The 25,125-nt window shown below is 40.5% G+C and overlaps 1 protein-coding gene across 1 annotated transcript in view; it reads right to left on the reverse strand.

The window, feature by feature from the left end:
- Window positions 1-968: 968 nt before the first annotated feature.
- LOC105919289 (endophilin-A1) overlaps window positions 969-25,125 on the reverse strand; it is a 44,990-nt gene continuing 20,833 nt past the window's right edge. The window contains exons 2-9 of the mRNA XM_012854585.3: window positions 13,108-13,176; window positions 12,630-12,702; window positions 11,884-12,027; window positions 11,326-11,459; window positions 11,084-11,242; window positions 9,889-9,992; window positions 9,666-9,796; window positions 969-6,382 (exon numbers count right to left, since the gene is read on the reverse strand). Coding sequence (XP_012710039.1) covers window positions 6,186-6,382; window positions 9,666-9,796; window positions 9,889-9,992; window positions 11,084-11,242; window positions 11,326-11,459; window positions 11,884-12,027; window positions 12,630-12,702; window positions 13,108-13,176 — 1,011 coding nt within the window. The 3' untranslated portion in view covers window positions 969-6,185. The remainder of the gene's footprint in view (window positions 6,383-9,665; window positions 9,797-9,888; window positions 9,993-11,083; window positions 11,243-11,325; window positions 11,460-11,883; window positions 12,028-12,629; window positions 12,703-13,107; window positions 13,177-25,125) is intronic.

Raw genomic sequence — 25,125 nt, forward strand, 5'->3', positions numbered from 1 at the left:
CAGACTCCTGTAAATAACCTCCTCCTCTCCTCGTCTACGTCACAAACCATCAAAATATGCCACAGGTGTCTGACAAATGAACAAGATTCTGGAATAAATTAATCAATAAATAACCAAATCAATATGTACAAATACCTAAATAAATAGCAATGAGTTGTGTATATACATTTACATACACACGAGTAGCTCACCAGAGGACAGTGGGTTCCACAGGCATAGAGCTATTTTTTATTTTTTTTTTATTTAATTTTTAATACAGCCACAAGGCGTACAGCTTCATTATGTAACACAGCCACAGGTCAGACCAAGGCCACATTATTATGCCTCAGAAGTCAGAGTGCAAACATTTTTTGTGAAGCAGCTCACAGGTTGGGCAACTTCAGAGGATTTTAGGGCTTCTAGTAGCAACGGGCTTACAAAAGATGATGGTAAAGCTTTATTTTCTTGTTTTTCCAAGTAAAAATCACTTAAAAAATGATAGTATTTTAAGAGTCACAACCATGGTCGTTTCTATCGTATGAATATTAATTTTACACGTTTATTTTTTCCTCAAACCCGACATTGCAGTTGCACGTCTTGAAACATTTAGTTTGAGGAATACAATATTTGAATTTTGGTTTCGTAAAGGAGCCTCCGCAGGAAACAAAAAAAGACTAGCCTGCTCTGAGATGATGTAACGGCACTGCTAATTCATCTGCTGGGCTCCTTTGACGGTTCAAGGTTGTAGTTTTTTAGTGCGGGTCACAAAAGTCAACACAGGCGTGTAGAGTGTGGTTTTCAGCCAACAGCCGAACTCAAAAAATCCAATATGGCTGCCACATGCATAACATGTGATGTCGGATGCAACTGCTGAGTTGCACTCGTGACTGAAGGGAAATTAAGATGTGCTCTTACGAGATCCCAGTGATTTATGTGACATCCCAAAGAAGATTTTCAGAGATCCTGCAAAAGGTTTGTGAGATCCCAAGTTTTTTTGCCAAATACCCCAAAAGTCTCACAAGAACTTTTCTGGATTCCTGAGGTTTGGGTTTTGTCAGATGTCAAAAGGGTATTGCAAGATCTCCCAAAAAGTTCTCAGAGATCCTGACTTGCTTTTGCTAGATCCCACAAAAGTTTGCCGAGATCCTGCAGAAGCTAAGGCGTCTATGACCTCCACCTCCCACTACATGCCTCACAACCCCCACCAACAGAAGCATGGCACGTTAAGCTATTTTTTTTGTACTTTCTTGTATGTGTCACAGATCACCACCTGCTAGAACATGTGCCAAAATATACAAAGAACATTAGAAATCATTCGTGTGACCCATTAGAGTTGCATCAGCACTAATGATTCAGCAAATCGGAGGTTTGCAAAGAATGAGAGAAGACAAAAACAAAAAAAAAAACAATTATAGATTTGATTTTGGTTTAAAGAAATGACTGATGTGGACAAACTCCTACATCCCTTGCAATAACCAGGCAGTTTTTCTGCTGTTCCCTGTGTTGGGTACTGTGGTAAAGACTAACTGCATAAGTGCTTATGGACATTGTCCCTGCGGTCATTTTGGTAAATCTCTCTCAACTTTGGCAGAATCTCATAAGGTTTTGTGGGAGTTCACAAAAGTCATTAATCTTTGAAAAACCCTTTCCCATTGTCACATCAAAACTGTTTTTCTTTTGTTTGTTTTTTTTTGCAAAACTTTTGCTGAATCTCACAAAAATAAGTCGGGATCTTGGGAAAGTACGTCTTGGTTTTTGTTCTGTTTTTCCTTCTATGGCTCTCGCAGAGTTCCTATCTCTAAACTAAGTAGAACGCAGCCGTATTTCTTTTTTCATTTTTCTAAATGCTAAATTGTGTCACGATGATGTCATAAAGTCCAGGAAAAAAAGCCTGGACTTAATATGAGGCCTCTTAGGTACTGTTGAAGTGGAAAAACTCCAACAAAGCGAACACACCAAAGCAGAGCCGAAAGTCTTAGAATCTGACCTCACCATGTGAAGTGTTGCATTTTAAGATCGACGCGCAGCTTTCTCCTGGGTTAAAAAAGTGTTGATGCTTACAGACGATGAGCGTTTTACTCTCGTCGCTGCTCACACCCGATAGTGCTACTTTTGATCCTTCAGTCCGCAGACTGTGCTGAAACTTGGCTGAGGCAAGTAAAGTCGCTGAGGTCTGACACTCACTAAGGTGAATAGTGAACACGGAGAGTAAACACTGTACAACAAGTCCCTCATTGAGGTTAGAATACATGTCGCCATAGAGGGCAAATCGACAAGGACGGAAAACAGAAACAGGCAAAAACGGGGAGAAAACAAATTAAGACACTGAACGAAAAAGTAAAAAGTGATAAAGCACTTTGTAGTTTAAATAGGAATGCTGTTCGAACAAAACTTACGTGGGTTAAAAGCTTAAAAATTAACCCTCACAGAGCAATAAAAGCTGGTGAGACAAATTTCTCACTTCTTGTATTGTTACTTATTTCTTTCTTTGTTGTTTGGAAAGCCATTCTGGACAGCACACATTAAGCGGTTCAGTTGCATGCAGCACAGAAACTTTCCACAGACGGACTCTGAAAATCAGATTTTTAGACACACAAGTTCACAAAATGAATAAAAAAAAATGCATACACTGAACACACATTGTACTCCAGACCCCAATCTTCGACAACAAGCTGCAACAGTAAAGGAGAAGCTAGAATATGGCAGCAAAAGATTATTACCCAGGGTTATTTCGGTGTCACATGTGCTTTGACTGTTAGCTAGAGCGCTAGCTAGCCAACTAGCTAGCTAGATAGATTACATTTTATTGTTACATCATCATTTATTGCCATGGTGTTTAATGTTTCTTTGACATTACATCTCTGCGATTAGCTTAACACTGCAGTTACGAGTTATTAGCATTTGTGTTTAAAATATGTTTTTTACAGCTTCAAAGTTCTTCATCATCTGGTATAGCATGTTTTTCACTTGCCTATTTCTAATGTATTTTGATTAAGCACTCATGAGGTATAGTTGCTTCTGTTGCTCTAATGTAACCATAAAGCTGTCAAACAATGCAAATATTCTGAAGACAAAAATCAATCATCTGTATTATTATATTCAATTAATCAACTGGAAATTTAGAAATAAATAATAGTTGTTGAAACAGGGTGGCTGAAATTTTTAAAGATAATCACTTGTCTGTTTTAAAAGCCAATAGAAAAAGAATCACATGATTTATTCCATGTGTAAATATTCTAATTGAACTGAGAAGTCCACATATTTTAAAATGTTAGCCTACTACAAATGTTAAACTCTTTTAAATCTATGACGGAACTATAAAAGTGTGACAAAAGCAAGTAGTGTTTAAAAATGAGGCATTGCCATCTGACAGTCTAATCCAGATGATTTAATTTACTTTTGTCTCATGTTATACTTAATGTGAGGTATTCAGCATTTTAGCCAGTGTACAAGGAGTACTCTGCTCAACACTGTATCATAAAGCACAAATATACAAATAAGATGCTAACAGTAGTGTGATTAGCCACTCTTTACACGGTTAGCATTAGCTTTGCTAGCACAGATTCCTGCTGACATTCTTTGTTAAACGTAATTATTACGAGCATAGAAGAGATTTTACTTCCAAAGTAATGCTGTTTTAAATATTGGACCTAAAAACCTTTTAATGTAAACTTGGAGCTGTTTTAAGTCAGCAATATGATACAAAAAGAAGCCACAAGCACCACATTTAGGCTCTCTGGTCATTTTTCTTTGCTAGCAAAACTCCTAGAAATGTAAAAATGTCTGCAATTTTGCTGAATCCAAACTTTGACTATTTATGCATCAGCAACATATTAATTTAAACTGGCTTCTGGAACACACCTACTAATCTTAAACCTCTAGATGTAGTAAAAAAAGAAAGTATATCCCAGATGTTTAACTGATGCCATTACGTGAACAGAAGGTTCCTTATTGACATATTTTCACCACTACCTGTATAATTGAACTTCTTGATGAACTACTGCATTATTGAGGACGTATATTCAACAGTCAACATAATGCCTTTCACAGAGTTGCAACAAACTCTTTTACACCTTTAGTACCAAATCATAAAGAACACTGCTGATACAGAAACAAATTGAGTAGCAGTCCAACCGTTCCATTTATTGTATCCGCCTACAAGTATGGACAATATTTACCACCAACACTGAAACTGTGATATTTAAAAACAACATTGTCGGAGCACCATTGACGAAATTTTCATATTTCGGGTTTAGAATGTTTCCCAAATAATTCCGTGGTCAAGGATGCAAGAATGCTCCAGAAGGTTTGGGTAGCATCTAAGATCTTTTGACTGGACCAAGTCTAAAATGGTGTCCTGGTGTACTGTACCGTCAATACCAGAATCCTTTTGATTATAAACCAAAGAGTTGCCTAAGAAAAGACGCACAATGTTTGGCATAAATACACAGATTCCACCAAACCAGCATCGTTAAAGACGTAACAATGTATCCCAGGCTACGTCGGATCATTGTATTCAAACTGACCACATTTGGTGCAATTTACACCAGTGGAAAAATCTCAGCAGTAGGGACTTAAGGGTTTAAGCCTGCATCTAAGGCAAGTAACTTTGGGAGATGTACAAAAGAATGGCATTAGAGCCAGCGGTAAAAGAACTGGTCACTGTATCAAAATGTAATAAGGTTTAAGGTGACGGTCGTGTTTTAGTAAAAGCCGGGCAGGATTAGTGCTCCCAAATTGGTCAGTGACAGTATTTAGAGTGCACTCGCTCAAATAAATGTCATCAATCCAGGAATCGAAATTTCACTCCATCTGTCAAGTGTTGGTACAAGGACAAGCCAATTTGCTATACAAAAGGTGTATTCATGTTAAATGAAATATTTCCTAGGACATTATGAATGTGGTAAAAATGAGCGAGCTTTTAAAAATGACTGGATTTGTTTTTTCCAGGAACGTTTTTCTGCTCTAAAAACTGACAGATGTTAAACTGGTTACTGAAAATCGTGGCTGCTGCAGGTGAAAAGCTTTCTGTAAACTACTTTGTTTCCTACATCAACCGGTACGTGTCCTTTGGTGAGGCAGGGATCAACAACCAAACTGAATGTATGTCGAAACAACGCAAGGTAAGCTCTGCAACAGCAAGTTCCAGTCGATCAGTCTTGGATGCAAAAGCACGGAACGAGACAGATCTGCAAGCACCTCCACGTATAAGGACAGAAAAACAAAGTCTCTCTTTACCTCAGTGCACATCTTTCTGCAAAGCTTTACCTTTTTAGCGGCTGGGCAGCATTGCTGTGCAGTGCAGTAATACAACCGCTAGGGTATCCCCTCTTCAACGGCTCCAACGCGCCTGTGGCTCTTTTAATACTCTGCTTAAGTTTCCATTCAAGACAGGTAAACCCAAAACAAGAGATTAAATCTCGTAGTCACTCCTTAAAGCTACATGTCTAATGACCTAAATCTTTGATGTGGCTGGTCCATGCGTACAGCCACTGAACTGAAAATCTACGCAGACTCCGAGAGAGTTAGTCTGAAGAAGAATTAGATCTAAAAACAACAACAGGGAGGCCTGATGTACAGCTGTGACCCTGGAACACAAGACCGACTTGCCTCTACAGATTACCGAGCCATGCTAAAAGGCAGTGCTAGCTAGACGGAGAGAAAGATAGAAGGGCTGTAGAAAAGCACAAAAAAGGCAAGTCAAGGTAGAAAAAAAACCGCAGAGAGACCGCCAGAGAAAGCCAAAAAGGATAGGAAAACAGCAGTCAGGTAAGGAACTGATGAGCAGGAATTTGTGCTGGCTTCATCGTAGCGGAGGACGAACAGGTTGAAACACACATTCAGACATGCACGTACATATTACGGTGCCGTATTTGCAAGTCTCCAAAGCCTCACTGGTGTCCATTGCTGCCAGGCTAAGCACCATGCTTTAACAGACCCACATCGCTTCGTCCCTCTCGTCTCTCTCAGTCCGCCTTAGCTGCACCCCTCACGCTGCCATCCAACCCCCCTCGTCTCCTTTTTGAAAAGTCTCGCGGTTGTCCGGCGCCTCTCTCGTTTCAGTCCGTTTAGTGAAAGCAGAATTTGCACAGAAGCACAGAAGAAGTAGAAGGAGGGCGTGGTTTTTTTGTCGTTTCTGCGAATACAGGCTGTTTCACGGGTGTCCGGGTTGGTCGAGAGGGAAGGACCGGGCGGCGGGCCGCCGACTAGTGGGGCAGCGGGACCAGGATATCCACGTAGTTGATGGGGAAGAAGCCCGACTGGCCGTTGATCATGCCCTCGTACCAGTTCTCGTCGATCTGATTGGTCAGGGTGATGATGTCGCCCTCCTTGAAGCCCAGCTCGCCCTCGTTCTCTGGCTCGAAGTCGTAGAGTGCTCGACAGCAGGGCTGGTCCATGGGTGCTGTGAGAGGACATGGAGAAAACAGAAGCTGATCACTGAGCCGCTGGTCTGATCTACCAGAGGAACAAAGGGAGTGACGCCTAGGACAAGAAAGAGAGGCGACCCAGCTTCCAAGCAAATGGGGGAAGACCCACACTAACAGAGTGTCAGTAAAGGCATTTTGTACACACAGTTGTCATTAACTGGATACAAGTTTAAAAAAAGTGGACTTTGTTACCACCATTCAACTTGCTCGAAGAAAAAAGTACCTTTTTCTCCACCTGCCTTTTGCACAGCTTGTTCATGAGAAAGGTAGAACCTTCTTAAAATGAAACCTAAAATGTACTTAAACTTATTTGAAGTCTGCAGACTCCAGTTCACAGAACAAACAGACCTAAAAAAGATTAGTTACGATGCAAAAAAAAAAACCCACAAACTTAATTAACTGCTTGACTTTGTCGGTCTTTAAAGATCCAGACAAACATAATTCATGTTTTCCATTAGAAAACAAGAAAATGAGCACTTCACTCTCAGACTGCAGGTCTGCTGGTGGTTCCTAGAGTCTCTAAAAGTAGAATGGGAGGCAGATCCTTTAGCTATCAGGCTCCTCTCCTGTGGAACCAACTCCCAGTTTTGGTCCGTGAGGCAGACACCCTATCTACTTTTAAGACTAATGTTAAAACTTTCCGTTTTGACAAAGCTTATAGTCAGAGTGGCTCATGTTACCCTGAGCTACCGCTATAGTTATGTTGCTATAGGCTTAGGCTGCCCGAGGACATCAGGGCCTATTTATCTGACTCAGCTGAGTTCTTTTACTGTTCTTCAATTTGCATTGTTTCTTGTTATTGTTGTTAGAAAGTACTCCTGGGTCAATGTGAGCTTCTGTGCTTTCTGTGTCTCTGCTCTGTCTTCTCTAAGCCCCAGTGGGTCGAGGCAGATGAGCGTTCACACTGAGCCTGGTTCTGGTTCTGCTGGAGGTTCTCCTCCCTGTTAAAGGGGAGTTTTCCTCTCCACTGTCGCTTCATGCATGCTCAGTATAAGGGATTGCTGCAAAGCCATCAACAATGTAGACGACTGTCCACTGTGGCTCTATTTTTTGATTGACATCATCGCGCCGTAATTTGCGCTGGTCTCTAAAATCCTCAGTTTATCGCGTCACTCTGTCCTCATACACATTGTAAATCAAAACAACCAAATATCCATTAAATCTGCTGTGATTTAAAGATTGTTTGCATCAGTTTCACAGAGACGCGGGTTGGTTAGGGTTCGTTCACCCCAAACACAAACAAGGTGAATCTTTCCCGTTGATCGCCTGCTGATGGTTGCTTGACATTTCGTCTCTCTAGCAAAACATTTCCCCCCCATCGCATTTCACCGCGTCATCAGCGACACTTTGGTTCGCTCTAGTCGCCCAGTTTGTGTCGCGGACTGTTAATTCACTCCTGAACGCACCTTTAAATGGGGATAAACTGTAAATCCCTTCAACCCGTTCGCGTTCAGTGTGAACGTACCTCAACCGTTTCAGAACCGCTTGGATGTCAAGTTGTGCCGTTTCTACAGCATAAAGTATTCTTAAGCTTTGTCGGGTCACCTTTGTATCTGCCTGGTTGGATAAAGGTTTCATAAAAAGAATAAAAGAAGAATAATGAGATGGCTAAGACAGGTCCAGGGAGACCAACGTTTTCTGTGGATGGAGCCCAGACTACCACAGCCCTCCTCAATCCTTTGCAGGTCACTGCCAGTCAGATGGCTGTAAATAATCTACTGATCTTTTCTCCTGCCTGCAATAAAAAAAATAATTTCACTGTTTGGAAACATGTTCGGTTGTGAGAATTTAAAGGTCGCAGTTATTGTGGAAACACTGTTTTAAAGCTTCAGCTTAGAGAAAGGATTGTCATGTCTGCAAAGCAGCAGCCTGAGCCCAGGGTCAGCAACTTTATTTTCAATGCAAAAAGCGACCTTTGACCCCGCTATAACCTATTATTTGTTTCCATCCCAGAAAAAAAGGGAAACCAACAACCTTCACATTGCTCACTGCCATAATACTCAGAGAGCTCCCTGCTTCCCATCTCTTTTACCTACAAGGTCTGGAAAAAAAAAATGTATTGCAACGCTTTAAATTTTACAGTACAACAGTAACTCCTGCATTTTATCCATCTAATTGCTTGAAATGCTTGAAATGTACATATTTTAGTGGTTGTTTAGTCTTTCTTTTGTCCATTCTGCTGCTGCCTGTCTTGGCCAGGTCATCCTAGTACAAGAGAACTTGATCTCAACGGGTGATTTATCTGGTTAGAATAAAAATGTTAATGGACCTCATATTAAATATATTGTGCGTTTAATTTTGGATATGATAAAAGCCAGTCTTTCAACAGGGAATGAAGAATCAAGCAACAGAAATAATGTAATCCCGTTTTTATTCACAAAAGCTGATCTTTTTTTTTTTTTAAGACTACGCCCTTTGTCAACAATTCTATAAGTTAAAGATGTCTGTTTAAGGAAGAGCTAAAACATAACAAGAAAACAGAAGTCGAGCCATTATAGCAAAATATGAATTCAATAATTTAATTTTAGCGAAGGAAAGTCATCTAATCATGATTCATTTCCTCCCCCACTTCTTCACCATGTTGTTTTTAATTTTAATACATTGTTCTTTATTTTCTTCTTCTGCTCGGTTATCACACAAGTTCAACCGCATTTTCATTGTTTATAGTTTCATATAGTTTTATATCTGATTTATAATGAAGCTTTGATATAAAAAAAAAACCTGGGAAATAATGTCGCTTCTCACCAAGACATCCATCTGGGAAATAAAGTGTAAGCACCATCTCTCCACAGAGCGTTTTCATGTCCTGACATTGGTGAAAATGTCATTAGTAAAGCACATGTTTGATGCAGCTGATTCATAAACATAATAATGAGGAGAAGCAGGTTTAATTAAACCAAATTATGTGAGTCTGCCACCTGCTGACACTAAGCGACACCTGCAGCATAAATGCTCATTCTGGTGAATTTAATTAGAAAACTGGAGAGCAGACAAATGGCAGCAAATGTACCATTTTTTTTAGGTTTTTCTCTGCAAAATCTATAAAAAATTGACAGAAACTCTATTAAAGGCAAACTGCATTTAGATTTTAACCTTACAAATTCACAAAGACACCAGTATGCAGGATCATTTCCACCCGCCGGTTTGAATCTAAGCCTCACTGAGACGTTTTCATGTCGTGCGTTTCTGAGGCCGATTTTGGTCAGGCATAAAGCTGGACAGCAACCCAGCAGATGGGTGTGGGTGTCCCTCTTCTACCTGGTGATTTTCCGGGGGACTTGGCTGAGTGAATCCCCCCATTGTGGCTCTCGCTGGGGGGCAGGAGCTCCAGAGTCATTTTGGGTTTGGGCATGTACTCCTTCCTGGGTTTGCTGGACACTTCTTTTATCCTGAAGAAAGAAGAAAAAAAAGACAAGAAACACGAGTTTTAGCCACACGGATCCACCTCTGCTGGCGGAGGCAGAAGAGAACGGGTCCGTACCTGTCCTCCATCTTGCTGGAGAGCTGCTGGAGGATTTCCGAAGAGCGGCTGTGGTACTCCAACTGGGCCTGGACCAGCGCTGCCAGCTGGCTCACCTGCTCTATCTGCAACACACACACACACACACACACACACACACACACACACACTTTCATCACGCTGGGTCTGGGTCGGCGCCACAGAGCTGGTAGTATTTTGTTTCCCTGCTCTATCAAGCAAAACGCTGATCCGGCTAAAACTCGTTCAGAAATCTGATTCGGTTTCCGTTTTTTTGGAGGATTGTGACTTTTCTATGAGATCCACCTCTGTTGTTCGGATTTATCAATTAATTTCTCGTACGTGAAGGATTGTGGCGTGAAGGAAAATGACCTAAAATGTTTCCCGGGATCTTGGAACGGCCGTTTTTTCCCTGATAACGCGGCTCCTTGCAGCCTTGCTTTTAGTTAATGTCTCATTGGAAATTTCTCTGTTTTCAACGTCAACAGAAATGAAAATGGACCAGAAATTATTAAATCGCAGCAGGAAGAGATAAAAGAAAACCAAAAAAGATATAAAAATATAAATTTGTATTTCAATAAATAATAGAATTTTTTTGCATAAAAAGCGAGAAAGTAAATGAAATAAACTAGAAATGTATTGAAACAATAAGGCAAATAGTTAATAAAAAGACAACAAATCATATGTATAAAGATATGTTAAAAAAAAATCATAAAATGTAATAAAAATAATGAAGTCATAACATTTAAGACATGGAGATAATTTAGCAAAAAAATAATAAAAGGTTTAAAGTTTTAAACAATAATATTTATAAAAGGAAAAGAAACTATAGGAGTCATAAAGTATTAAAATAGGTAAAAATAATATAAATATAGAGAGAAAACTCTGGAATTTGCACCTTATAAGTGTTTGATGCAGCGTTTGTATCCAGTCTAAGAAGCTAATATGATTATTTTTTCTTATAAAAAATAATAATAATCATATTAATTTGTCATTGCAACATCCCAGGGGAATTTAAGCCATCCCTCAGGGAGCGGGGAGCTGCCACTGGGCGGCAGCAGAGAGGCATTCTGGGGGATTTGAACCAGAGAACTATATATTTCTGTATAAATGAGGATTTAATGCCCGGACAGTGACATCTGAGCAGAGACGCCGGTACCTCTCCTACTCGTTTGTTTGTCTCAGCGGCTTTTCTTACGTCGCTCTCCAGCAGGTTGAACATGCTCTGCTCGGCGATCTCTTTGCTCTCGTCGAACTTCTCCAGCGCCTGTTTGATCTCGTCGTCCTGGACCTTCCCCTGACGCTTCTTCTTGTAGTCGAAGTCCAGGCGACGGCCCTCCATCTTCTTCAAGTGATGCTGCGGCAACAGAGGGAGGGGGGTCAGAGGCGCCCCCCTTTGGTTTCTGAGCTTACTGAGCCTCTCCGCAGACGGCCACTCACCTGGATCTCCTTCAGATCTTTGTCGTGGAGGTTCTGCAGCGGGTCAATGAAGTTCTGCTTGACCTCCATGTCCAGAGCGTCCTTCACCTCCCCGAGCTCCTTCATGGCCTCGCCGGCATCGCAGAGCGCCAGTCCTGGAGGAGGAGGAGGAGGAGACGAAGCAGGACTCAACTCTCACATCAAAGCTTCTCCAGAGATTTAGGGAAATGTAGAAGCTTTACTTTTAATATGCCATCTGCTTTTGATCTGATAGAGGGCTTTTATTGATGGATGCCCCATGAGTATTGATGTTTGACACCGCCATGTTGTTTTCACCCTCTGTCACCAGAGCCATACCAGTTCAGTCTGTTTCCCCAAACGATGCTAACCGAGGCTAAGATGGAGCTCTTGGTCTTATAAAATGTCTCATAAAACAATGAAAAAAAGCACAGAAAGAACAACTAAATGCACAAATTTGACTAAAAATTCTTAAATGGAATATCTGTCTGTATTTCAGGCTTTTTAAGGCCTACGATAAATAACCTGCCGGGACTTTGATGGCAACGACGTCCCGCTTACCGAAGCAGGACTCTTCTCCCAGGTCCCGGCCGAACTTCAGCATGGCATCTCCCAGAATGCTCTCGGCCTGCGGGTAACCGGGCCCCTTCTCCTGCCCGCGGATCTTCGACATGGTGTTGATCATGCTCAGCTTGGCCCTGGATGCTGCAAACAAGCAGAGGTTCCTGGTTACCGGCCACAGTTAGTCGTTAGCTGTTAGCCATTAGCTGCTAGCCGATAACTGCTAGCCATTATCTGCTAGCCGCTAGACGTTAGCAGCTAGACGTTAGCTGCTAGACGTTAGCTGCTAGACGTTAGCTGCTAGACGTTAGCTGCTAGACGTTAACTGCTAGACGTTAACTGCCAGACGTTAACTGCCAGACGTTAGCTGCTAGACGTTAGCTGCTGGACGTTAGCTGCTGGACGTTAGCTGCTAGACATTAGCTGCTAGACGTTAGCTGCCAGACGTTAGCTGCCAGACGTTAGCTGCCAGACGTTAGCTGCCAGACGTTAGCTGCCAGACGTTAGCTGCCAGACGTTAGCTGCCAGACGTTAGCTGCCAGACGTTAGCTGCCAGACGTTAGCTGCCAGACGTTAGCTGCCAGACGTTAGCTGCCAGACGTTAGCTGCTAGACGTTAGCTGCTAGACGTTACCTGCTAGACGTTAGCTGCTAGATGTTAGCTGCTAGATGTTAGCTGCTAGATGTTAGCTGCTAGACGTTAGCTGTGTGTTGGTGCTGCGGCGGCGGTGTGTGTGCTGAGGATACCTGGGTTTGGCTGCAGGTACTCTGTGGTTTTGGTCATGATGTCCAGCACCGCTCTGCTGGTGATGTCCACCTTCTGCAGGGGCCAACCAGGAAGAAACAACTTAATGCACATTGATTGATTGCAAAGAGCTTTATAAATATAATAAGGAATAAATAATTTGTTTTTATAACAACTACAACAACAGCGAAACAAGCAGCTAACTTCATTCTAGTGAAGCCATATTAGCCTGGGGGCCCTTTGTGGCTCCCGGCACAGACAGTTTATGCAGGTGGACATTTTTTCTGACCAAATTATAAAACTGACTGGTTTGAATTTAAATGAACATTTTCAATTTTCAGTACAGTAACATTTATTTTTTGCATCTATTTAGGAAAACGTTAAAATGCATGAAAGAAACTAAATAAATTAGACTTTCTAAACACTTTTCATTGACCAACTAGAAAAACCCAGCAAGCTTTTCAGCTTCCCATAAATTACCTTTTCCATTTCTTTGAAATCATCGTCGAGCTTGGTTCCCTCTGCTCCTCCGACCTTCTCGCTGACTTTCTGCCAGGACAGACAGAGAAACGGCAGAGATGGAAGGAGAACGGGTTAATATTTGCATCCAGCGAACGCTTTAAAGCCTGCAAACCAGCCTGAGGGAAGAAAAATAGGCTCTAAATGATGAATGGGAAACAATGAGAGCTGCTGCTGAGGGAGACAATGGAAAGATTTTCTGGAAAAAGATATAAAAACACAAAAAATAGACTTTGAGATAAACAGAACAAAGAGATATGTGCTTATTATAATACTTAAGACTATAAGGTGATAAGCTAACAAAGGGTTGACACATTAAGGCTATAATAATTAGGGGATAAACTATGTAATACGTGTTTATTATCACTGCAGTAATATAGTTAACCTGAAACCTTATTTTTACACTGCTGTACTGAGAATCACATCAACTTATACTGTTTTCTCCTTTAATTTCGCAGGGTTACTTTGAATATAACAGAGTCAGAATCATTTTCATCCTCCTTTCATCTGTATTTTTTTTTTAAATCATAAAATGAGCAGATACATTTCACATTAATCCTCCTCCGTCGAAGGCCAAACGTCTGAACTTCTGCTTTATCTATTTTTCTTCTTGCTTATCACAGAAAATCCATTTCAGGAAGCTTAATCATTCACTCATTAAAAGCCTCGATGAAAGCACTCATCCCCGTTTTTCTCATCGCTGCAGATGAATGGAGGAACATAGGCCAGAAAACACAATAACTAATATTTATTTTAATATACACCCGTCCTTCGTCATCAATTATATTTTAACACCAACAATAAATGTCCTGCTCAAACTAACTAGGGGTGTTTTGAAAAACAGTTTTCTGTTGCTGCTGCATTAACGCCTCTTGTTTCTTGCAAACCGGGATTCTCTTGAACGTCATGAGCAGTCAGTATCTTACCAGCAGCAGATACTTTTGAGTGGTTTGGTTAAGTCTAGATTAAGCTTCCAGGTAATCATGTTGTCTGTCTGGGACCCGGACAACGGGGCATTTCTACCATTTCATTAAATAACTGAATATTTTCCGCAGTTTGTAGCCTTTAAATTGTTTTCTGCCCGATGTTTGTAGTCCAACTTATCTTCACCTACTGCTACTATTCCACTACAATGTGCTTTCCTCTCTACGTTTTCTCTTTTTATGTTCTGTTCATGTTCAGCATTTTCACTGCAAAAGGGGAAGTAAAAGTATGTAAACTTCTCTTGACATTAGTGCATTTTTCCTTGACTTAAGCAGCTAAATAAGACTATTTGCTAATGGAATTAGTATTTTACCCATAAAATAAGATAATTAGATTAACTGCACTCGAAATAAGATGGAGATGAATTGTTCCTATTTTAAGTCCAAAGATTATAGCTTATTCTATATTCTTCAAGGAGTGAATGCTGCTTGTCGGGACTTTGATGCAATCAACTGGGTTCCCTTATATAGGACATTTTTGACCAATCTGTATAATCTGACCCAATCTGTATAATATGATTGAATTTGACTTAAAGTGCCTTAAGATGACATGTTTCATGAATTGGCGCTATATAAATAAAATTGAATTGAATTGTCTTATTTACCTGCTCAAATCAAAAATACACTCATTAAGATTTTTGCAGTGTTGAATTGTCTTTTTACTGAAATGTGTCACAAATGTAAAGTAAAAAGTAAGACAATGCAAGAATGTTACTAAACCTTAAAGTTGCTTATGAACTAAATGTCAGGATGGAAAGATATCGGCCATGGCCCAACAAGAACCAGCTGTTACTGCCCATCACTCTAAGAAGAGTTTTAAGGCCATTTCCAAACTGTTTAAAGTTTATCATTATAAAATAAGAATATTACAAAGTGGGAAACATAACCGTCACATAAAATCGTAAAATGAATGTACCAGCAAATGCACACCCAGGTCGGACTATGCAATGCTTAGCAAACTTAAACAAAACAAGACTAACACCGAAAATTTGGGACAATCTCTGTTGGCCAGATGAGACCTAAGCAGAGATATTGTGTTTGTAGAAAACTTGAACCCGATCAGAATCGATAACTAGACAATGATCTCAACCTCAGCAGAAAATCTACAACAGAATAGCTGAAAAGAGGGACAATGTTGGATTGGCCTAGTCAAAGCCCAGAAACCCACCTCATTCAATTGCCCTGGAGTGACACTAAGAGAACTGTGTGGAAACAAATCTCTGCAAATGTGGAACAACTAAAACAAAATTGTAAAGAAAAGCGTCTCAAACTTCCTCCAGAACCCGATGAGAGTTTGATAAAGTGAAAACGGAGACAACGAATGGGAGCCATTGCTGGTTTTTACAAGCAGTTGAATCATGGAGTTACTTGTTGAACCGGCTACAATATTTCAGCTAAACAAGCCAACAAACCAGCTCGCTGCTGACCAACAAAGATTTATACAGAAACATATAATAACTAAAATATTTAAAAAAAAAATCAATCAATAAACCATACATACAATCAGTTTGATATCTAATAAACTAACAATGAGTGATTTTGGGTTAGAAAAATACTTAAAATATGCACATCTAAAGGCTGCATAACAAACACCTTGACGACAGTGATGCTGCTGGTTCATGAGTCATAGATGCATACAGCAGGTTTTCCTTTTATTCAGCTCAGCTGGTCACAGAGGGAGCAGGAAGTGCTGCAGAGTGACAATATTCGCTTTGTGGTCGCCTCAGGTTGCAGGGATGGAGGAGGGGGAGGGATAGTGGGCCATCAGACGCCCACGCGTCATTCACACAAACTAATGCAGAATACGGCGGTAAACAAATCCATAAAGACTACGCATGCCGCCAGCCTGACAGCTGGACCAACAAGACACCATGATCCGGTCCATAAATGATCTTAATTAGCCTAATTAGCAGAATTAAATGTTTAGATATCAATGGCGGTCTGGCAGAAAAATGTAGACAGTTGGATTTCAATCCTGATTGCAGGATAAAAGAGGAATTTAATAATCATGCATCCACAACCCTGTCCGTGCAATCAAGGAGTTCTGCAACAATCCCAATCACTTCAGGGTTTGGCCGGTGTAAATATGCATGTCTGGGATTTAAGGCTGCTGCCTTCATTAAGTGAACAAGCCAGCCAATCAAACAGCTGGCACACCTGAACGCCTTAGTGCGCAGGTGTTACTGATGGAGGAAATATCACAGATAAGCATGGACTATGCTGCTTCTAGGAAGAGGCACTTCTAAGAACAATAAGAAGAAATGTCAAATCGTGAAATTTAAAACAATGTGAAACCAAAGCGGGATTGCAAAGTGTGAGGGACCGACAGATGGGGATGCAGTTACCATAGAGACAAGGATGTGAAAGCTTTCTCTCATGAAACAAATACTAAGTCAAACCTATAATAAAATGTGTTCCTCTTCTTGCCAGTAAGGAAATCTCAGCCTGGACCCACCGAGGTGTGCGTGTGTGTTAAACTCTTACGTAAGTCAGCCCTCTTAGCAGTTTTACCATCTTTTACTTGGAGAGTAAGTGTGTTTGACCTGTTTTTACTGCCAAAAATATAAAACAGATGGTTCAGTTGTTTGGAAGTAGGGTCATAAGATGAAGTTATAAGCAGTTGAAAGTAGACAGCAGACACCCGTCAAAGGCATCTCAGCTCGAACAGTAAGGGAGATATTTTCATTAGGAAGCCAAGCAAACTGCTAATTAGGGTCAAGCTAAAGGCAAATCAGAATCAAGCGTACAGTAACTTAAATGTAAGCTAAGAACCAATCAGAGTCAAACTAATGGCTACTCATGGTAAATAAGATGACTAATCAGAGTAACGGTAACCCCAGTAAAGCTAATGGCTAATAAGAGAAAGGCTAATACAACTAAAGCTAATCCAAGTAAACCTAATGGCTAATCACTGTAAAGCTAATGGCTAATCAGAGTGAAGCTAATGGCTAATCAATGCAAAGCTAATGGCTAATCACTGTAAAGCTAATGGCTAATCACTGTAAAGCTAATGGCTAATCCGAGTTAAGATAATGGCTAATCCGAGTTAAGCTAATGGCTAATCAGGGTAAAGCTAATGGCTAATCAGAGTAACAGTAATGGCTAATCAATGCAAAGCTAATGGCTAATCAGGGTAAAGCTAATGGTTCATGGCTAAGAAGAGTCAAACTCATGATTAATCAGAGTCTAGCCAATACCTAATCACAGTTAAGACAAGCAATGTGGGTCTGCAAGTGTTTCAAAGATTCAAAGGCCAACTTTTTTTAGTAGAAAAGTTAGTAGGTGCTCCTCTTTCTTCAGCATACACAGCTGACAGCTCGTAGCAGCAGGTGGAGGAGGTGGGGAGGCTACTCTGCACCAGACAAAACTTCCTACTGTCCCAAAGGCACATTATACACGTTCACTAATAAATATTTCATAACATCTAAAAAGTTAATTTACCTTGAGCAAGAGGAATCTACTTTGTGTTCACATAACATTCCCACTAAGACATTGAAGTTTGTTTACTTTTTAACCTATGGACATTACAAACTAAAACTAGCTACCTCTTAGACCAAAGCATTAACACATTTCCACCTCCTCCATAGTTTCTGTCTCTTGTTCTTAAAGACTGAGCCATATTTTCTCTACCCTGCCTCTGTTGCTCACTGGTCCTTGTATTTCTCGTCTTACACTCCCTTTCTGCTGAGTCACTCCCATCGAGGACCGGAGGAAAATCAGCTTAATTACAACGCTGTCGTAGCAAATGGCTGGCGGCGGGCAAACCACATGTCAGAGGTCGTGGCACCCTGACAACAGATGGAGGAGATATCCCCCCTGCTCTCCTGGCCACATTAATCTTCAGAGTAGAATCAGGCTATCAAGAGCAGGAGAGCTTGACAGCAGGAGTCGCTTCATCTATCAGGCTGGGCGGCTGCCAAATACACCCAGACGCCATATTGGGCCGTAAGAGGAAGGGCTTGATTGATGGACAACTTAGGCCGTTTAACCAAAGACTGATTTGTCTCCTTGAGCTTGTTAGATCAGTGTTTGAATATTTATGCAGGTTTTTTTTTTTGGGATCAAAGCCAAGAATCTACTCTTTACAATAAACAGTAGACTCCCAACAACATGCTTTTGGTGCAATTGCCAACATGTTAAGTTTGAATTTATGATAAATCAATCAAACATTTTTTTTAACGTATTGCATCAGAAAAAACCTGGACACTTCTAAAGCCTTCTTTTATAGTTTAATTTTCATGACTTATTTTGCCTGTGCTCCACACTCTCATTTACATTTGTTCAGTAAGGAAATACATTTTTTAATCAAATCACTGGTTTTACACCTATTGGCACCCCAAATAATTCCTATGAATTAAATATAACTGAAGCATATGGGGTAAGATAGCTGTCAATATACTCAGTTTACTGAGTGTATATAGGTTCTGTATATATATATTTTTTAATTTTTAATTTTTTTTTATTTTATATATTCAGAAGTTTTTTAAATATACATGTTATAACAATGTAACATATATTAGTTATATACCCTGTATAGCCTATATTAGCACACTTACACTAACCATAATCCGACTTTGAAATGAATTTAAAAATGAAAAGTTAAAATGTACTCTACTTTGAAAAACCAGCAGCTTCTTCCTGTCTGGCTGCAAAGCTGGCTAGCGTGTGATGCTCTCAGGAGGGAAGGAAAACTAGAAACGACAGTCCAGGGTTGCCCATTTACCATCTTTGTTGCTATATTTAGCGACTTTTCCAACCCCTCTAGCAATTTTCTATTAAAACAAGCGAGTAGCAACAAGAAACTTTCAGTGACTTTTTTTTTGTTTTGTTTTAATGGCAACTTTACCGAAATCACCTGTCCTTCTGGAACGATTGAGGCAGCAGTTAGAGCTGCTATAAAGGTTCCCACTTCCCTCAGCTCTGTCTCACAGGCACACCACAGCTGCTGCTGCTGCCTCGTTACATAAATTCAGTTTTTAAAGTAGTCTTTGTTTTGTCTCTGAAACAGTTGCACTAAAACCAGTCCATGAATTTGATCCACACACATCTTCAACTACTTATTCACCTCATTCACTTTGTCTGCCTCTTATACTGTACAGTTTGGTACAGTAGTGAGGATTCAGACAATGTATTGAAATTAGGAAAGTCAATTTATAAAAAAAAAAGGTACTTTTTGGTTCCAAACACATTTAAATCGCTATTTTAACAACTTTTCTCTCTTGGCAAAACCTCTCCTAAAGCCTGGCTCCCAAATGTAGGAACATATATGCAAATTAGCCAATGACGTGTCCCCACCCACAATTTAAAAAAATAAATAAAACCAAAACATCACCGCAATTTTATAAACTCCTGGAGGAAACCCTGGAAAATCAGCTTTACTTGGAGCTGAACAGAGATCAGACACATTTGTTCTCTCTCCTGAAACTCTACAAGAACAGATTGATGTCCGTCTGTTCTTACTTCTTCTTCAGCTGTTGGGTGATTGAACGTTTCCCTCTGAGGACTTCCCAGGAGCTCTGCGCTCTGAGTTCATGTGAAGTCTGAAAAGTCTGGGCCACTTTGGAGATAAGAACAAATTACTCTGTTCTTGTGGAGTATGCGGACGCCTCAATGCAGCTAAAAAAACAGAGCGCTGTAATTACATTTTGGTACCTGGGACATGAGTTTAAGACGAAATGTACCGACGTGAAAGTTCATCTAGAGATGGATTCAGACCAGTCAGAGCGTCAAAAATCAAACATTAAATCCTAACGAGAAGAAGAAGTTTAGGCAAAAAACTTGGCTGAAGAGCTTTTAAGCAGACGAGGTTATAAAACAAACAAACAAAACCATCACAATCATCTTCTAAATCTAATAAAAAAGAAGCCAAAGCTGTTAAATTGTCTGTTTTATGTCCTGTTGCAATGCTAAATCTAATTTATTTAAAGAGGGGAAACAGCCACAGCCTGCGATTAACTTTACAACACATGCAGCTCCGGTTAAAAATTTTACAGCTTAATGGTTTTATTTGTCTTCTCCGTCTCGCCTGTGATGATTTCATGGCCCGTAACGCCGACTGCGTCGTCTTACAGCCCGGTTTCAGCGTCTGCTCCATTTATTTCAGCAGCAGGAGGGACGCTTGCATCATTGTTTGGTCAAGAAGAATGCGCGGTCGTTCTCGGTTAGACGAACAGCTCCGGCTTTAATTAGCCGAGGAGACGAGGGCTCGGCCTCGTCCAAAGCTACTCCTCGGAGGGGAAGACGTGAGACCCGGCAGCCGCTCAATTACCCGGACTCAGTAAATCACAGAGATTTCTGTGGTTAGACGAGAGAACGCAGGGAGGGCTTTACTTTTAGACTTTACGACACGTCGAGCTGAAAGAAATCCATTTGGTTTTAGGTTTTATGACATGTTGACTTAAAGGAATCAATATGAAGGGATAAACCGACGTCTCCTGAGACAGAAAGGGAAACTAAATAAATATGAACCTGTTCCGCCTTCATCGAGCAAAGCCTGGACCTGAGAGTTGTGCATGAATATTAAGAGGAATGTGACACATTCTGGGTGATCATAAACTGCGATGATTAACGGTTAGCCTTTATTCTCCCTTTCTGAGTCTCATCTGTAGGTTGAGATCGCTGGAAGGAGGTTGAAGCACGGCAAGTGTGACAGAGAGAAGAGGCAAAATAAAAATGATGTATGGTTAAATTTAGAGGAGAGGAACCAAGGCAGCGTTTAGTTGGAAGGCAAACATCTGAAATGTCAGCGAGATAAAACCTGGATTCTTTTGAGCCGAAACAAAACAGACGTTCAGACTTTATTCTAAACACAGATTAAGCCAATATCTCACTAAGCTCTGTAAAGATAAAAGCAACTCTTAGACATGCAGTGCAAAAGTATTTCTAGCACTTGAACTTCCACTATAAGCACATAGTGCTGAAAACACCGTCCTCACAGTGAAACACGGCGGCGGCAGCATCATGCTGTGGGCAGAATCTACAGGCAGATAATAATATGTCCGTTATTGGAATAGTCTGAACTGGACGATAATTCAATAACGATAAACATCGATCCATTAATGTGTGGTTCAATAGAAAACAAAGGGTCAATAAAAAGTTTAATAGAAGAAAAGTTCTCCTTCCTTTTGCCTTCAAGCCTGTCATGTAGGTTCATACCAGTTATTACACCTTCCAACCAATCACACGCAGACACAGTTGAGCTCTCTGAACTCTTTGAGCAAGCTTCAAAGAGTTCAGAGAGCTTTTTTTTTAAGACTTTTTAAGACAGTTTTGGTCAAATGTTGGTTGAATAAAGGGTTGCGTTCTTTATCTAAATAATAAAATGTCTAGAATGTTTTGATAAATATAACTTTATCAACATGCTTTTTTTCCTATACTGCCCAGCCCTAGTCTGAGCCTTGACTCTGAGGCGAAGGTTCACCGTCTGGCAGTACAACAGCTCTGAAGAGCCGGAGATTTACCCTCAGAATATTTATAAGTTCCTCTGTTGGAGTCAAATCTGGCTCTGAATGAGCAAAGCCGCTGGAAACAAACCCTAAAAAGGGAATGAATACGTTTGCGTCACAACCAAACCGCCTGTATCACCCGATGAAACCGACATTTTCTCCTCATATAGACAATTCATCTGGCAGTAAAACGTGAAACCATGACCTCAGACCAACATCCATCCATCAGTCAGGCGCTACAGGCTCTACCTCTATGAGGGCAACAGCATCTCCTCGACTCACAGCTAAACTGATCAATCAACACATTCAGACTAAAAGTTATTGTTTTTTTGACTGAATCCCGTAAAAAAAAAAAAAAAAAAAAAAAAAAAGTCATTTCTATAATAAGAAATGTGCTAAACAGGACAAACGATCGTCATCCCTGAGGGTAATTTAGAGGGACCACCAGGCGCAGGTGGGGGGGCTTCCTCTTGCCAACAGGTTAATGAACCTATTGTGTAAGTGAGGAAAATGAATTTACGCGTATAGCACCTTTCACCCACGTTAAAATCACAAGCTGCTTCACAAAAACAGAAGAAATAGAAACAAAATACACTTATTAGTCCCATTAAAGGCCTGTCAGTCAGTCAGTATAAAAATGTCTTTACCTTTAAAAGAGTCTTAACATAAAAAGCTCGTTGGTGGTAGAACATATTAACATTTTTCAGCACAAATTAAATGTCAGGATTTCACAACAAGGAGCTAATTTATAGGGCGACGTTTAAAAGGATGGAAATTTATGATTAATTCAGTCATTTAAAAGTTTACATTTTAGATAATGATGAACCGTTCAGTGATAATAATAATAATAAAAATAATAATAAAAATAATAATACTATACGATGATGTTATAATGATAAGGATAAAGCTACAGGCTATATGTAGGGAGAGATTTATGGCAACATTACGATGAATTCTCAAAGAGTTTCTATCTTTGTCACAAAAGAAATAAAAAACATAAATAGTGTGATGAGATTTAAAGTCCACATCGTCGGTCCTTACACAGACACAAGATTCACCCATTTCACAGTAACTGCTAAAGGCTGTGGTTAGAAAATATGAAACCATGAGCTAATGGAAGTAGAAAAGCTTCAGATTTGATTCGTTTGGTCCTGAAAGCCAAAGTCAGGATCTTTTCCAGAAACGTTCTGCTGTTAGAAGGTCCAGAATATTCTGGATTACAGGATCCATGCCGGAGCCACCCTCATGGGATTATCTGCAAACACATGAAGTTCTGTCAGAGAGGGTTCCAGTGTGGAGGCTCATTCCTCCCCAGTGCGTTTAATCCCCCGCAGAGCGCAGATACACGAGCTCTGCAGCTGATCATCCAGCAGCTACTCAAGCCAAGAAGAAGAAGAAGAAGAAGAAGAAGAAGAAGAAGAAGAATTCAGAGAGAGGAGGCGTGTGATGGCTATGAAAAGCTACTGTCTCCCTGAAAGCTTTAGGTTTGGAGAGTCCAGGGGGGATGCAGCTTTACTGAAGAGCTGTGGAGGATTTTACCTGCCTGTCAGTCACCTGTAATGGACCTCACCCTGAAACCAGAACCTGGACGTCTGGACCAAGCAGACAGGCTGGACTGAGCTGAAAGTGGCTTTAATGCAGACGTGTCAGCGATGAAAGAGACAACGGGGGGGATGAGCGGAGGCAAGATCGGAGAGGTGCAGAAGAGAAAAAAAAACTGATGAGAGGAAAAACAATGAATGAAAAGTAAACAGGAGACAGACATGAAACCAGAAGTAGGTGTGATAGAGGAGCCGGTGATGGAACAGGCAGGCAGCCATGTTGGTGAAACCTGCAGTTTGCAAACAGCCTGGTCCTCACGGCACCACGTCTGCAGGCTGTGGGGCTCTGCAGACCCCCCCCCCCCAGAGACCACGGCTCCTGCAGGAAGCCCCCGGCCGGCTGCAGTGCAGCAGCTGGAAAACGTCTCCAGCGCCTCACAAAGTTTCCTGTTTTATGAACAAAACACTGCAGCTACGCTTCCCCAGCCTCTCAGGTCTCAGCTTTGGAATAACCACAGGATCACTATTATTAAAAACACCTTAATACATGGCAGCTATGTTTTAAAGTCTCTATATACACATTTATTAAAGCTTAAACCAACTACATGAGGCTGCTTTAGTCAGGCTGTTACTCAGTTGTTCCAACTTCATTTATAAAGCTCTGAAAACAAAACACAGAGACATAAGGGCTATAGAGATAAAAGCAAACTATGGAGAATACTGATACAGTTTTAAATTAATAAAATAAGAAGATCCACAGGCATGAAACCTACATAATATTAACGTTAAGTCTCTAGTAAGTATTAAAATCCTGAGAGAAAAGATGTTTTTAATTTGAAATAGCAGGGATGCCTGCCTTATGTGGGCTTACGGCTGGTTCTGGGTACGGACACCAGAAAAAAGGTCAGGTGACCCAAGAAAACGAGGTGGTATAGGGATGTATGGGGGGGCATTTAAAGACCTAAATACAAGTAAAATAATCTTAAAATGGGTCCTAGAAGAAGCGTTTAGCCAGACGAGTGAGCTCGGTACGGTGAAATCCATTTAGACTCAGGGGGGGCTTAGAGTGAACCCTGAGAACGGCGTATAAAGGAGGAGCAGCGGAGGACACAGTTTGGTCTGTTAGGTCAGACCTGGACTGCTCCACTGTTCCTGGGAGGCCTAACCACTGCTGCAGGCAGATAGAATCAGTTTATGATCCAACAACAACAACAAAGAAACCAGAATCAGCAGCTATAAAGATGTCGCAAAAGGTTTAAACCCTTTGAAATCGGCCTAAACTTACTAACTCCTGGCCAGGACACCAGACTGCTGACTCAGCTCCGTGAAAACTCTATAAATATTTTTTCCATCAAAAGTGTGACCCGTGTTTTATTCATATGTAAACATGATAACTATATGGAGAAAGTTATATTTGCTTAAAAAGATAAATTGCTTTTTAGCGGTAATGGATCTATTTTCTATGCAAAAACAAATCTACTCAAATAATTATCTTTTATTCTAAATATTCTAATAATACTGCTGATAATTAAATTATCAGTTTTCATTTTCTGATAATGGGAAGTTACTACTAAAAAAGCTTCATGCAAAAGTAAAGATTTATAGAGAAGTTCTTGTAATAGATTGATTTAGATATACTGACACCAATCTAATTTTGTACAATTAAACACATTTGGGATAATAAAGATGAGCATTTGGAAGAAAATCCATTTACTGATATCTGGTGATTAAATATACGATCAAAAGTGCCTTTTTGGAAGAGAGCTTTTTACTTTTAAATAACATAATTTTGGCTAAACTTTAGTCATTCCCCACCATTGTAAACTTTCCTAACCTGGCTCCGCCAGATGGATTTGCTCCGCATATCCATCTGGAAACCTTCCGTTGAAGTAATTTTGGGAAGGGGCGAAAATACTGGTTAGCTGATTGGCCTATGTTGGTGATAGACGGGCCAAATAAACCAACATGCTTCGTCGTCGCTCTGTTACGAGCAACGACGAAAACACAACC

This window comes from Fundulus heteroclitus, chromosome 14 (genome assembly GCF_011125445.2).
Source record: "Fundulus heteroclitus isolate FHET01 chromosome 14, MU-UCD_Fhet_4.1, whole genome shotgun sequence".
NCBI classification, from domain to species: domain Eukaryota; kingdom Metazoa; phylum Chordata; class Actinopteri; order Cyprinodontiformes; family Fundulidae; genus Fundulus; species Fundulus heteroclitus.